Genomic DNA, 13,546 nt, shown 5'->3' with positions numbered 1-13,546 from the left:
GCTCCAAGCTCCCATTTTTAGGTGTAAGGACTTACACTGGTCTGGAATTACACAGTCAGGGTTGCTGAGACACCGGGAACCGTTTCCTGAGCGTTCCCAGGGTGGGGGAAGATCCCCCATGCCCAAAATCGCAGCCGCGCTCTCTCCCGTCTCCCTCTTCTACTCACCGAGAAGGCAGAAAGGCTCCGGTTTAGCTGGATCTCAGGCCTGGAATGAGGAACATGCAGTCAAAACTCACTGCAGGAATCTGCTCAAAGCCAACCTATTCATGGAACATGTTTTATTTAACTTGACTGCTGCAAGTAAATCTGAAAACAAACTATGAGAATAAAAATAAATTATCTGTGAACGTAAAATGCCTTTGCTCCAAAGGACGGCATTTAAACTGGACTCCAAGATTCAGACACAATGAATTTTACAAAAAATAAATACAGCTCTGTAAGTGTTCAGGCGGTTGGGGAATTCGGGGGCAGCGGGTCCAGCAGCGAGTGCCGCGGCGCGAGACGGGGCGTGCGTCCTATTTATAGTCGAGTGAAGCGCCCGGCTCCGCAGCGCGAGCTCAGCTGCGCAGCGCACGCCGTCCTGGGGCTCCGGCTGCTCCAGCACCGCCCGGGTCCCCCACCCAGGGTCCCCACCCAGGGTCCCCCACAGCGCCGGGCACTTTGCGGCCCCCACCGGGCGTGCGTTCAAGGCACTGTCGGAGTTTCGGACTCTGAGAACAGCCCAGGTCTCGCGAGCCGCGTCCCGGTCCCGCGCGGAGGAACGCGGCGCTCAGCAGCCACCAAGCAAACCAGATGTTTCTGTAAAGCTGTGAAGATGCTGACGTTGCGGAGATGGCGCTTGGACGCTGCTCAGTCCAAGGGCAATCAAGTGTGCGGGCTTTCCATCTCTGAATTAAGTTCAAATTCAATTCTTTTTCCAATTGGTTAAACAGCAAAGATGGACAGGCGAACGCACCCAGCCAGCCCTCCGGCTGCCGTCACACCCGCGGTTTCCCGCAGGTGTGGTTGTTGCAGGGGAGCCGTGGCGGCCGCGGCGGTCTGCGCAGGAAACGCCTCCCCAGCAAAGCGCAGGGGCTGCTCCTCAGCCCGCGAGAGGAAACGCAGCCCAAGCTCCTGAGGTCACTTGGGCGAGTAAAAGGCAAACTTACACAGGCCGAAAAACCCCAGAAACCCCAAACAAAAAGAAAAGAAAACCTAAAACAACTACTTTTCAACCCGCACCACTCTGGCTAACTCCTACAGCTTCAACAAACACACCAGCAGCATTTTCCAACAGCCCAAGTCCCAGAGGCACAGCAGGCAGGAGGCCCCTCTGGAGCTCCGGGGGTTCCCGCACCCAAGGCGCCGCATCCGAAAGAGATTCTGTGTCGGGGTTTCCGACCCCGCGGCCGGTGCCGCGATCCGGGAACCCGCGCTCCTCTTTCCTGCTACATTATTGGTTTTTCTTCTGACTTGGCTCCTTTAAAACGGCGAAGAAACAAAACCCAACCCTGGCTGCACGGGGCCTGTCTGCCCAGCGGAGCCGCCGCGCTGGCGCACGCAGCCGCTGTCCCTGCCCTGCCCGTGTCACCGCGCCGTGCTGCAGTGGGAGGGGACAGCGGCCACCGGCCCAGGGTCACCGCTGATTCTCCCGAACTTCCCTGTGAAAGAGGGCGCAGCTGGGGCGATCAGAAATGAAAGCAATCTAGCTGTGAGAATGCAGTAAGAACATAAATAAGGGTGTTTGTTCTTAGAAGGAAAATCCGCTTTTCTAGGGAAACCAATACCTGCAAAAGTTTAAATGTTGAGACTTAAATAAGCCCAGCTTGGCGAGGTCCAGCAGGAACGGAGCCGCGGCTGTGCCGAGGGCAGGAGAGGCCGCGCTCTGGTCTCAGCCCCCGCGGGAAGCCACAGAGCGGGGTGGGGGCCCAGAGCACCCTCCCACCCGCCAGACCCCTCACAGCAAAGAACCTGAAGAAAGGAGTTTGGTGGCAAACAAAGCGCTGGGGTGAAGGAGCTCAGTGAAAGGCGTCTGACCACAAGCCATGAGCTGCGGTGATGTCTGAGGGGACGGGCTCCTCGGAGCTCCCGCCTCGCGTCTCCGTGGCCGCGCGGAGCCCCCTCCCGCCCTGGGAAGGCCGAGGGAGCCGCAGCAAAGGCCTCACCGGCTGCCGTTCCGCAACAGCACGTCCAACGCGCAGGTTTCACCCCTCTGTGATCAGTATGTCTTTGCTTCCAAGCACCAGTCTGCATCTGCCTTCTCCCAAAGCAGCACTGGTTCTGGATAACGAACTTGTGCCGGGCCAGGGGAGAGCGCCCTCCCCTGCTAATGAAGCTCGTTAAGGTTCTGGTTGTGAAGGTTTTGGTGCTGCCTGTTCAAGTTGATGCTGTTGTCCAGCATGATGCCGTCGTCCTCCTGCGTGGTTTCGGGCATGAACTGCCGGAATATGCTGACGCTGCCGTGCCAGAAGATGGGCTCGGGGAGCCGCCCCACCACGCTCCACGCGCGCGTCTCGGGGTCGTAGGCTTCCAGGACGTCCGAGAGCTCAAACGTGTTATCGTAGCCACCAGAGACGTAGAGCTTCCCGCCGAGCACGGCCACGCTCCCCCCAACGTGAACCTGCCATTCAACAGTAAATTACACAGCAATTAGCAAGGAGGGTTTTGCCCAACTACGCAGCTGATAGAAGCGTCAGGCTCTGTCTGCGCGCGGAGCCCAACACAACCGGCCACCGGCTCTGGCTCCGCCCCGGGACCGGGACTCCCAGCTCCCGCGCGCTGGGCCGAGCACCCACCCTTGCAACCACAGCCCAGGGTTGGTCCCGCCAGGTGACGGCGATGGCTCCGCTGCGCTCTGTGCGCGAGGGGTTACGATCCAGAGGGCACCGGCTCTTCCAAAGGTAAATTAAGCCAATTTGTCACACCGAAAGGCATCCAGTGCGTGGGTAAGTGTCCTACCTGAAGCATGGCGGGGATTTTATCCCACTCGTTCTTGGCTGGATTGTAGACATCCACTTCAGCTGAGTCATCCCTGTGGGAGGTAACGCAAAATTACTTTTCTGTGTCCTAAGAGCCTCCCGCCTTGTGAAGCCCCCGTTCAGCAGCCCGAGACGCTGCAGTGAGCGCGCTGCTCCCGTCCCACCACACGCAGCGGAGACCAGAGGGTTCCTGCACGGAGCCTTAAACCTCCGTGCCCTTCAAAGTAACGGCGTCCCCGCTGCTCGGGCCCTTCACCAACACCAAATTCAGAGGGGCCAGAGGAGTGTGAGAAGAGCTGGCGGGGCAGCGTCCCCCACGGCCCGCACACCCGCTCCCCTCGCGCCAGGGAGGGTGACAGTGACAGCTGGGGGACGTTTGCAACCGCTGACACAAGAATGCACGAGGAGGAGGTGGCGGCAGCCAGAGCAGCGCTGCCGGTCACTCCAAGACAGTCCAGCTACAGACGGACTCAAACGGCTGCGAGGAGCGTTCGGCCGGTGGCGCCCGCCGTGCCGCGCGTCCCTGCGCAGGCCCCGAGGACGCAGCCACAGCCCCAGCACTGCTGCCGCATCTACAGTTACCAAACCAGGCCCGCTGCGGGGGCAACAGGCAGAGGCTTTAGGCTGAGCTATTTAAAAATAACCAAAAAATGAGGTTGTGACTTCTATTCGTAACCTGTTCCTCCATCCTCCCAAGATTATCTTGCAGCTTTATATAGAGCAGCAGTCCCTGTGCAGCACACAGAAAGAGGGGAGAAAAACCTGACCCCAATAATCTCCCACTAACTCCTGCAGGCACATGCGGTCAGAAATCCTGAGGTGTCAATCCCCAGCATTTTAAAGTGAATGAGAAAAAGGAAAACCTACAGAACCGGGCTGTGACAAGTGGCCGAACAGTTCGGCCACCCCTGCCAGTGTTTGCTGAGAAGCAGGTGACTCAATCTGTGACCTGCAGGCAGCGGCCAGGATCTGACACACTCGGCTGCACTCGAATCCATCAAATCAAAGGTCCTGGGTAGAAGTCGCTGCTTTATGCAAAGCCAAGAGGAGATTAAAACCAGAAAAGCGCCTGGAGGCCATCACAGGAGCCGATGTTTCCCCAGAGTCAACACAACAACTCGCAGTGCTTCGGCCCTAGCATGCCTTCCCGTTTATTTTTAATTAAGTGGATAACCAAAGTATTTGCACCACCAGGACAGCTTCAGATGGGTAATTAAGTCCCAATTTGGAAAGGTGCTTAAAAATAGTGACCAATCACTTCATCTTCAGTCCTCTTATCTCTGCTGAGACAGAGGATGTCCTCTCCTGCACTGCGTTTAACGTTTTCTTGGAGCTCACTTGCTTATTTATAGCAACGAGGGGGGTTGAACCAGAAGCCAAGAAAACTGAGAAGTCTTTTTCCAAGCAGCGCTGCTGACTGCAGCCGGATTTACACCTCGCCGTGCCCCAGCCCGCGGGCCGGGACCGAGACGTCCTCACACAACTGTAGGCACAGCTCTCTGGGGCCCCAGAGCCCCCAGAGCGAAGGAGCGGTATGGGGCTTCAGAGCCCCCACCAGCAGCACCGCGCTCCCGCCACCCGCCACAGCCACCCTGCCCGGGCAGGGGACGCGGCGGCCCCAGCACTCACCGCACGAAGTACATGAGGCCATTGAGCGTGACGGTCTTTGGGGCGAAGGACCAGGGAGGCAGGTGGCCGCAGTTGACGAGGGACCAGAGGTCGCAGTCGGGGTCGTAGCACTGCATCACCATGGACTCCTTGCCGGCCAGGGAGCCGATGGCGAAGAGCTTGCCGCGGCAGGCGGTGGTGGAGCAGTTGTCCATGGGGTACAGCATGGGCTGCAGGGCCTCCCAGCTGTCCAGCGCGTGGTCGTAGCGCTCCGTGCTGTCCGAGGCGATCACGTAGAGCAGCCCGTCCAGGACCGTGGAGCTGTGGTACTCCCTGGCTTTCAGCATGGGCGACACCTCCGTCCACTCGTTCACGCTGGAGTTGTACCTCCAGACGCAGTCGTACAGCCGGGACCCGTCCGACCCCCCTGCAGACACACGCCACGCGTCACCGCTGCTTCGCAAAGGGAAGCACCGCGGGGTGGCGGAGGAGAGGGCTCGGCACCGGGACCTTGGTTACGTCTTCCGGCTGCACCTCAATACCCGCACACACTTTTCTGCTTCCCACGGCCATGCATTATGAGAATATTTGGTACAGGAGGAACACGGCGGCGCGCAGTGCAGGGATCTATGGGCAGTTTTGCACTGGCTCTTTTCCAGCAAGCCAGGAAGGATTCCTCCCATGCTGTTCCTAGTCTGTGCTCAGCCACCTCTCAGGTTTGCCCACCTCTATCCTTCCAAACAACGGTTTTCTCTCCCATCTGGCAGCCCCCCTCCTTTGCTATCCTGAAGCTGCTGTGATGTGGCACAGAACAAGGCTCAGCAGCGCCCGCAGCCACGGCAGCGCCACCGCCGGGCACAGGAACCTCCGGCCGCCCCGCTGCCCGCAGCGCCAACACCGGGCAGAGCCACCGAAGATGCTAGCAGCAGCAGCCTCGCGGGGCATGGGGCTCCCGGCGGTATCGGCGGCCCCAGACGCGCCTGGGGCTGCTCCCGAAAGCTCCCACGGACGCGAGCGCACCCCCACAAACAGCCAGGCATCTTAACAACCCTGCCTTTAAACCAGAGCCCCATTTTCTGCTCCTAACTAGAGAAAAGGCAGCTTTCTGTTCACCTGCGTTTGACCTGCCCTTCAAACCCCGGCGCGCCCAGCGCCAGCTGTTCGGCAGCACCGCCGTCCCAGGCCTTGGCTCCTTGCGGCTGCCGCCCCATGGGGACGTGTTCAAAGGAGACATCTACATGCAGATTAACAGCCAAATTTACACCTCTGTGTCACCTTGACTGAAGCAATTATAGCCGCAGCGGCCTGCGAGGAGGCAGGACTCGCCGGGAGGCACCGTGACTCACGGACACTGGCTGGCTGCAGAACCCGCCTCAAGCACGCGCTGCCTGTGACGGACGGCGCTCCAGACCCAAACAGCTTCTCCGCAGCCAGAAATTCAACACCCTCTCCAGTCACTCCTGTCCCCGCAGCGAGCGGTTAGGAAGTTCCACCAGTGCAAGATCTGTGACTCCTGCCCGCGTGCTCAGGAGCATTAGTCATGACAAAATGCCTCCTGGACCGAGACCAGCTGCTAAATCCAGCACCGACTCCAGGAGTCCCTGGGCCTGTCCTCAGGCTGCAGCTGAGCCCAGGCTGTTACAGACTCTCTGCTACCCTAAGAAAAGTCAAGTCTCGCGGCCAGAATCCACCTGTTTTCAACTGAAATCTCTACATCAGTGCTTTCATACAAGCTTTCCCATCTCGTCCTTTTTACCCTGGAAACAGCCGCCTGGGTGCCCCCGTGCCTTACCGGTGACGTAGATGTCGTTGCCCAGCGCAGCCACGCTGTAGCCCCCGCCCAGGTGCTCGGGGAACTCGGCCAGGTAGCGCCAGTGCCCGGTGCGCGGGTTGTAGCAGTCGACGGTGACGAGCTCGTCGCAGTCGCGGTCGCAGCCGCCGACGAGGACGAGGATCTCAGCGAGGCCGGTGGAGGGCCGGGGGCGCATGCGGGCGCAGGGGCCGCGGTCGTGGCGGTCGAGGCGGGCGGCCTGGAAGTCGCGGGCCTCGCGCAGGAGGCGCAGGCAGGGCGGGCAGCGGGCCACCAGCGGCTCGCCCTCCACGTGGGCCAGCAGGTAGAAGCGGCGCACGAAGGGCAGGCGCACGTGGGCCAGGAGCTGCGGCAGCAGCGGGGCGCGGGCGGCGGGGTCGGCGCGCACCCAGCGCAGCGCCAGCTGGAAGGCGGCCTCCTCCTTGGGGACGCAGAGCCCGTCGTCCCGCAGGTAGGAGAGCAGGCGCGGCAGCGGCAGCTGCTCCAGCTGGGCGCCCAGCTCGCCCACGTGCCGCAGGACAAACCGGTGCGCGGCGGCCGCCAGCGCCGGGCAGGCGAAGGCCTCGGCGAAGTCCTGCATGTCCAGCGCGTTGGCGGGCTCCAGCTGCCGCGCCAGCCAGGCGCCGCAGGCCTCCTTGACGGCGGGGAACTGCAGCAGGTCGGCGGCGCGCAGCAGGCGCTCAGCGATGTCGGGGCCCAGCCCGCCCACGCGGCCGGTGTAGGCGAAGTCGAGGAGGCGCGCCAGGCACTCGGGCTCCACGCCGTGCAGCCGCACGCGCTCAGCCCGCGCCTCCCGCAGCGCCCCGCCGAACATGGCGCGGAAGTAGCCAGAGGCGGCGGCCAAGACGACGCGGTGCGCCCCGAACTCACAGCCGCCCGCCACCACCGTCACGTCCAGCAGGCTCCGCTCCGCCCGCAGCGCGCTCAGCCCCTGCAGCAGGGACGCGGCGTGCGCCAGCTCCCCCGGTGCCACCGCCGCCGTCCCGCCGCTGCCGTCTGTGCTCGCTGCCATGCTGCGCCTGCGGGAGAGCACACGCCGCGTCACCCAAAGAGCGGCTTCGAGACAGAGGGGAGAAAACAATAAAGGTGGGACAGCACAGGGAAAAACGTCCTGCAGCCGGGAAGCGGGATAAGCTAAACAGCCCTGGAAAACACCCTCCTCCCTCGCACACAGGAGCGGCCGTTGCATAACGCGCTGGCAGCCTCCCCTGCTCGGGCTAATGATATTTTTAAGCAGCCCGAGCTGCAGTGCCCCAGGAGCGGGGCAGCTCCCGGGGCCGGGCAGAGCCTGGAACCCCGGCGGCCCCGAGCGGCTGTCCCACTCCGCGGAGCTGCCCGGTACCGACGGCTCGGCTCCGGGGAGCCCCGGCTGCTGCGCGCCTGTTGCTTCCCGTCACACAAACAGCGGAACGGTACAATAAGCCCGGCTCAGGCCGCGGGGAGCAGGTCCCCGCACACGGGGCTCCCGGGGCCGGGCCGGTGTCGCCGAGGGTGCGGAGAAACGGGCGCGGAGCGGGGGAACCGCGGCGACCAGCCGGGCCGGCGAGGACGGGAGCAGCGGGCGCCGCCGGGAGCGCGGAGGGCCCGCACAGGGCCGCGGCGAGGCGGGAGGACGGCGTCCCTCCGGGCCCGGGGGCCGAGGCGCCACCGGCGAGCCCCGCCGGGCGGTAAACCGAGGGCTCCCCCCTCCTCCCGGGGCCTATCACAACCCTGCCGCGGGGCCCGCGCTCCGCGCCAACCGTCCCCCCGCTCGCAGCCCCGGTCCCGCCGCCCCGCTCACCTCCCGGCTCCGCTCCGCGCCCGCCCCGCCCTCCCGGGCCGAACCCGCCGCCGCTCCCGGCAGCCCCCGCGGCGCCAGCGCGCACGCCTGGACTACAGCTCCCGGCGGCCCCCGCGGCAGCGGACTACCGCTCCCAGCAGCCCCCGCGCCAGCGGCCGCCCCTTCGCCGCCTCCCGCCGGTACCGAGCGGTTCGCGGGTGTCGGCGCTGCCCGGTTGCTGCCGCCGCTGCCGCCCAGGCCCCGCCCCCGCCCCCTGCGCCGGGACATGGACTCCGACTCCTGCACCTCTCCGTTTGCCCCGGAGGTGAGTCGGAGCCCCCTGGAACCGGGGGGAGGGGGGGCGTCTCCCGCCGCCCGGCCCGGCCCGGCCCGGCCCGGCCCGGCCCGGCCGCCGGTACCCGCTCCCCGGTACCCGCTCCCCGCCGCGGGCCCGGGGCCATCTTGTGCCGCCCAAGCGCGGAGGGCCGGCGCGGGGAACCGTGGCGGCGCCCCCCGCCGTGTCGTGCCGCGGGGGACGGCCCGAGGGCCCGGTACCGACACCGGGGAGGGGGGAGGGGCCGGAGGGGGGCCGGGGGGGACCGGGCGGGGGCCGCGCGCTGCCCGGCGACCGCCGCCGCGGGGGTGGGGGTGGGGGTGGGGCGGCGGCGCCTCCCCCGGCCGTGCCGCCTCCCCCGCCGCGCGGCCGCGCTCACCCCGCCCCTCCCGCAGGACTTGTCCCCCGCCGCCCGGCGGCACCGCACCGTGGAAGACTTCAACAAGTTCTGCACCTTCGTCCTGGCCTACGCCGGCTACATCCCGTACCCGCAGGAGGTGAGGGCGCCGGGGGGCAGCGGCGCTGCCGGGCGCGTTCGCACGGCCGGCGGCAGGGAGGAGGTTCCGCCTCCGCGCCCGGATCCCCGGAACAAAAGGGGGAACTCCAGCCGCTGGGAGGGGCTCGGGGGGCGTCCCTGGGGGGGCTCGCGGGGGTGCGGAGCCGCTCCCGCTGCCGCCCCGGGCTCTGCCCGGCTGTGGGGACGGGGGAGGGCTCGGCCCGGGGGGCGCCGGGCCTGGGGGCGGTGCCTGGGGGATCGGGCGCGGTGCCTCGGTGCCCCATGAAAATCGGCTCCGAATTAAGGCTTGTATCTGCTTTCTCGACATTTCACAGGAAACACCGCTGAGGAACAGCCCCAGCCCTCCCAACAGCACCGGTGGCACGATTGACAGCGATAGCTGGGATCCGCGGTTCAATGACACCCCCTCTTCCATTTCCCTGCCCGCCAAGAACAGAAAGAACTTCAGTCAGCTTAAGCGAGCGAAACCGTACGGTTCCCTGTTCCAGCGGGCAAAGCCCGGTAACTTCCTGCCGGAGCGAAAGCAAATCGACAAGATCAGGAAGAAGAAAAAGCTGAAGAGGAGGGAAACGGAGGTGTCTGCAGAGGAGGACTATGAGGAGAAGCTGCTGGAGCTGGAAGCAGAGGACTCTTACGTGGAGACGCCGATGAGCCCCTCGTCCGAGGGCGACCCCCAGTCTGCGGCCGAGCACTGCTCGGTGTGGGACTCGGACACGCCGTCCAGCGTCTCCTACCCCACTGCGGCGGCTGAGCAGGCGGTGGAGATCCAGAGCGTGGGCAAGCGAACGGTCATTCGTCAGGGCAAGCAGGTGGTCTTTCGGGATGAGGACGGCACTGGCGACGATGAGGACATCATGGTGGATTCAGGTCGGTGGCCTGGCTGGCAGAAGCGGGAGGTGGTGCTGATGCGGGCAGTCTCTTTAGCGCTTGTAGCATGAGGCTAACGCCAAGGTGTGCTGCCTGGGCAGAGTTCAGTAGCAGTTGGGTTTTTGGGGAAGAAGAGGGGTTGGTTGGCTGTTTTTGCAATAAACTGACTGTAAAACTTTGAGTTTATAGAAGCAGCCATTTCTCCTCTCCCGGGTTATGGCTTCTCTCATATTGCTGAGAGGAGTTTCTCTTAAGACCTGGAAAAATCCTGCCTTTGAAGCCCAGGCAGTTAATTTAGCACAACAGTAAATTGCTGATTTGAGGCCAGAAGCGTTGGCTGCTAAAAACGTAACTTGCTGTTTCTCTTTGCAGACGATGATTCGTGGGACCTGGTCACTTGCTTCTGCATGAAGCCTTTCGCCGGGCGGCCGATGATCGAGTGCAACGAGTGCCACACCTGGATCCACCTCTCCTGCGCCAAGATCCGCAAGTCCAACGTCCCAGAGGTCTACATATGCCAGAAGTGCCGGGACTCCAAGTTTGACATTCGCCGCTCGAACCGCTCCCGGACGGGCTCGCGCAGGCGCTTTCTGGACTAGGGGCGGGAGGCGCGTGCTGCTGCGCTGCTTGGGCGGGCGGGCAAGCGGGGGCCGGGGAGCGCTCCCCCGAACTGCTGCTGCTCAGGCTGGGGGCTGCCCGGCCGGCCCGCGCCCGCAGGGACGAGGAATCGCGGGGTCGTGGGCAGCCAGGGCTGCAAGAGCCCGACCGGTTGAAACTGCTGCTAGAGACCGAGGAGCTCAAGGGACAGACTGAGCTCTGGGTTCGGTGGGGTTTTGTCTGGTTAGTTATGAACTGGGTGGTGTCTGGGGAATGTACAATACCTTTGCCACGTATGTTTTCTCATCCCATCGGGAAACTGCAACCCTTCGCTGTGCTAGGAAACTCCTCCTCCGAAGAGGGAGGAGAAGGAGGAGGAGGGAATCTGTGTGAAGAGTCTGGAAAGTAAATGGCCACATGTTTTAATTTTGATGTAATATTATACCTGCCCATTTGTCCGTATATATCAATCTTAGCTATTCTAAGGCTCCATAGGAGCGAGCGTCAATGCGTACCGACCTCTGCGCGATCTGCCTCCTCTCCAGCCGGCCCGGGCAGCGGTGGGGTTCTGTGATTTGGCGTCATTGAGGTGGAAACGGGACTTGCCGAGGGACCGGGGCGTTTGAAGGACGAGAGGCGCCCTCTTTCTGGACAGGCAGCGCTGGGGACGAGCGACATCAGATTTCTTCTTGAAGGTCTCTTCTTACGGTGGTTTTTTGTGACTTTGTTTTGCATGATCGGCTCAAGTGTGTGTACGGAGGACACTGTTCTGTGTCCCAGCCCTTTGTTAAACTCTAAGGTGCTGTTTTAAGAAGACGATGACTCCCTTTTCTCAGCCCAGAATTCAACATGGACTGTAGAAGGGGCCATAGTAAACTTAGAACTTGGCAGGTCTGGTTTGGGATTTGATAACTTTGATCCAAGTACTACAGCTGAGTTGACTTTTGGTTTTGCCGTTTGTTTTTTGAGACTGGATTTGTAATCCAAAAACCGCAATCTTTAACCTATTGGTTACAAATCATACAGAAAAAACCAAACGCAGGCTCTGCAGCTCGCAAGGTCAAGCGCAGTGAAGATCTGCCTGGCGTGGGGAGGACAGGAGAGCACTGGGGGCCCCGCTGGCGCTGCAGCTCCTGGACGGGGCTTCCTTGGGCCTCAGCTGAGGGAAAGCTGCTCAGAAACACGAGGCAGTCGAGGCTCGTGCGTGAGGCCACGGAGGTGGCGGCGTCGTTCCTCGGTGACCAGAGCGAGCACTGTGTATCGCACTAATTCGGCTCCTGTTTCAAGGTATTCTCTGAAGCTACACCTGATGAGCACCACGTGCTGTGTGTGGCCGGTAGCGCGGCAGAACGAGACGGCTGCGCTGGCAGGAGCGCCCGTTTGTCCCAGGACTGGCTCACCAGGGGGTGACCCAGGGTCCCTCCAGCGCAGAGCCAGGCAGCCCCCCCCGATGTCCCACACGGGGCCCCAAAGCTTCAGGCAGACGGGCCAGCACCGCGGGGGCCTGGGCTCCGCCACGAGGGCCGCGACAGCTCTGCCGGCCCCGCTCGGGATGGTGGAGCTGCACAACGCTCAACTTTCTGTCCTGCTGCTTTGTAAAAATCCCGTTCCGCCAAGCTGCAACAACTGACTCCGGGTTCTGAAAACCAGCTCCAGCTTCTGTAAAATCCTAAGACCGTGACTTGTGGTACGCTGCCTTCTGGAAGCCACGCGGAGCCACCGAGGAGTTTGCCAAAGACTTGCCCCAGCGGCTGCCTGACTGTTCTCTGCAGCCGAAAAATAACCAAAGTTCTCAAGTGCTGCCGTTTCACTCTGCGAACAGAAACACTTTGGAAGATTCCAGTCACAAGCTGCGCAAGCGTTGGACCTGCTCTGAAAATCGTTCCTCTGTGTTCATAGCGTGCCTGCGCGTCAGCTGCACCTCACAGAGCGAGTTCCTGAAGCTTTCACGGGAGAAAGGGCGAGCTGGCAAACGAACTGGCTCTTGTTCACAGGGGTTCGATACTAATCAACGTGACTGACTCTTTTCTGTTACCTTTTCAGATATATCCCAATAGATGGTGTCTGACAAGTCCAGCACGTTACAATATCAGCAGAGAGGAAAAAAATGTAACATCTCCATTATTTTAGTTCCTCACTTTCAGCCATGTATAATTATAGTTTAATTCAGAACTTTATTTTTTCATTAAAACTGGTTTAAGGAACCATGTTTTTTTCTTAAATGTGGAAGACGTGAACAATGATTTTGTCTCGTTCTGAACTCAGGAGTCTGCTGTTATGATTTACTGGTGTGTAAAGCGGTTCTGCGGGTGGCAGCAAGGCCTGGCACTACAAGCGCTCTTCCCTGAACACCCCGCAAGTCGGGGATGGCAGGAGGCGCTGCCACCGCGTCCTCCCCGTGCCAGCAGGTACCTCACCTCTCCACGGAGCAGCTGCTCCTGGCCCAGCCTCTGCTGCAGGGCAGGCTGTGGTGGAGCCCCGGGGCAGGAGGAGGTGGTGGAAGGAGCGGCTGGAGGCGGCCGGGACGCCGCGCTGGGCTCGCCGGTGGGACCTGCCATGGGGACCTGCCGTGGGGTGCGGTGGCCGGCGCGAGCCCGGGTGCTGCTGGCGCCGGCAGCGTGTGGTCCTGGCCACTGTCCCTTCGTGGGAAGCGCCCGAAGGCAGAGCTGGTGCGTGGCAGCCGGGCACGGGCGCAGCAAGGCACAGCAGGCGGGACTGCTGGCCAGGGGGACCCCGCACCGTCCCACCTGCCCGAGCCCTGCTGCTGCAGGAGTGGGCACCGCGGCCTCAGAGCGAGCCTCGGGCTGTGCCACGTCTGCCTGGCGAAGGCCGGCGGGCAACGCCAGCGCCCAACCCTCGGGCTGTGCCAGGATGGCTCCTTCTCTCCCACCCTCCCCACGCACGGCGGCACCGGAGCCCCCAAACACCCCCGGATGCTGCTGCCTTGGTGCCCCCGGCTCCTGTGTGGCACTGCGGCTCAGCAGCTGCGCTCCACGCAGCAGCTTTAACACCCTGGGAAACCAAAAAGATGGCTCAGCTCTGGTTTACTTGTACAAAATGTGCTCCTTTTTTCCTAGAAATAAATTAGCTGGGAA

The 13,546-nt window shown here is 62.6% G+C and overlaps 2 protein-coding genes across 3 annotated transcripts; one reads left to right on the top strand and one right to left on the bottom strand.

Annotated features, from left to right (window-relative positions):
- Positions 1–265: 265 nt before the first annotated feature.
- KLHL21 (kelch like family member 21) lies at positions 266–9,169 on the bottom strand. 2 transcript variants are annotated; one of them, XM_065854951.2, is made up of 5 exons: positions 8,925–9,169; positions 6,360–7,396; positions 4,589–4,994; positions 2,940–3,012; positions 266–2,601 (listed from the first exon to the last, which is right to left on the bottom strand). In XM_065854951.2, the coding sequence occupies exons 2-5, from the start codon at positions 7,387–7,389 to the stop codon at positions 2,308–2,310; spliced, it is 1,803 nt and encodes a 600-aa protein (XP_065711023.1). In that variant the 5' UTR covers positions 7,390–7,396; positions 8,925–9,169; the 3' UTR covers positions 266–2,307. The 2 variants fall into 2 exon arrangements, with proteins under 2 accessions (XP_065711023.1, XP_065711022.1); XM_065854950.2 differs by lacking the exon at positions 8,925–9,169 and adding an exon at positions 8,158–8,218.
- Positions 8,298–12,673, top strand: PHF13 (PHD finger protein 13). The gene is made up of 4 exons (XM_065854953.2): positions 8,298–8,461; positions 8,866–8,967; positions 9,302–9,854; positions 10,227–12,673. The coding sequence occupies exons 1-4, from the start codon at positions 8,423–8,425 to the stop codon at positions 10,451–10,453; spliced, it is 921 nt and encodes a 306-aa protein (XP_065711025.1). The 5' UTR covers positions 8,298–8,422; the 3' UTR covers positions 10,454–12,673.
- The last annotated feature ends 873 nt before the right edge of the window (positions 12,674–13,546 follow it).

Source organism: Patagioenas fasciata, chromosome 23, assembly GCF_037038585.1.
Source record: "Patagioenas fasciata isolate bPatFas1 chromosome 23, bPatFas1.hap1, whole genome shotgun sequence".
NCBI classification, from domain to species: domain Eukaryota; kingdom Metazoa; phylum Chordata; class Aves; order Columbiformes; family Columbidae; genus Patagioenas; species Patagioenas fasciata.
The sequence above is the reverse complement of the archived record's forward strand: the minus strand, read 5'-3'. Positions and strand labels throughout refer to the sequence as shown.

Bases quoted from the DNA above. Each gene is read 5' to 3' on its own strand.
- KLHL21 (XM_065854951.2), bottom strand. From the start codon at position 7,389: ATGGCAGCGAGCACAGACGGCAGCGGCGGGACGGCGGCGGTGGCACCG. The intron at 3,013-4,588 runs GTGAGTGCTGGG...TACCTCCCACAG, and splicing joins GGCCTCATGTACTTCGTGCG to GGATGACTCAGCTGAAGTGG. The intron at 2,602-2,939 runs GTAGGACACTTA...GTTGAATGGCAG, and splicing joins AAATCCCCGCCATGCTTCAG to GTTCACGTTGGGGGGAGCGT.
- PHF13 (XM_065854953.2), top strand. From the start codon at position 8,423: ATGGACTCCGACTCCTGCACCTCTCCGTTTGCCCCGGAG. The intron at 8,968-9,301 runs GTGAGGGCGCCG...GACATTTCACAG, and splicing joins ACATCCCGTACCCGCAGGAG to GAAACACCGCTGAGGAACAG. The intron at 9,855-10,226 runs GTCGGTGGCCTG...TTCTCTTTGCAG, and splicing joins GGACATCATGGTGGATTCAG to ACGATGATTCGTGGGACCTG.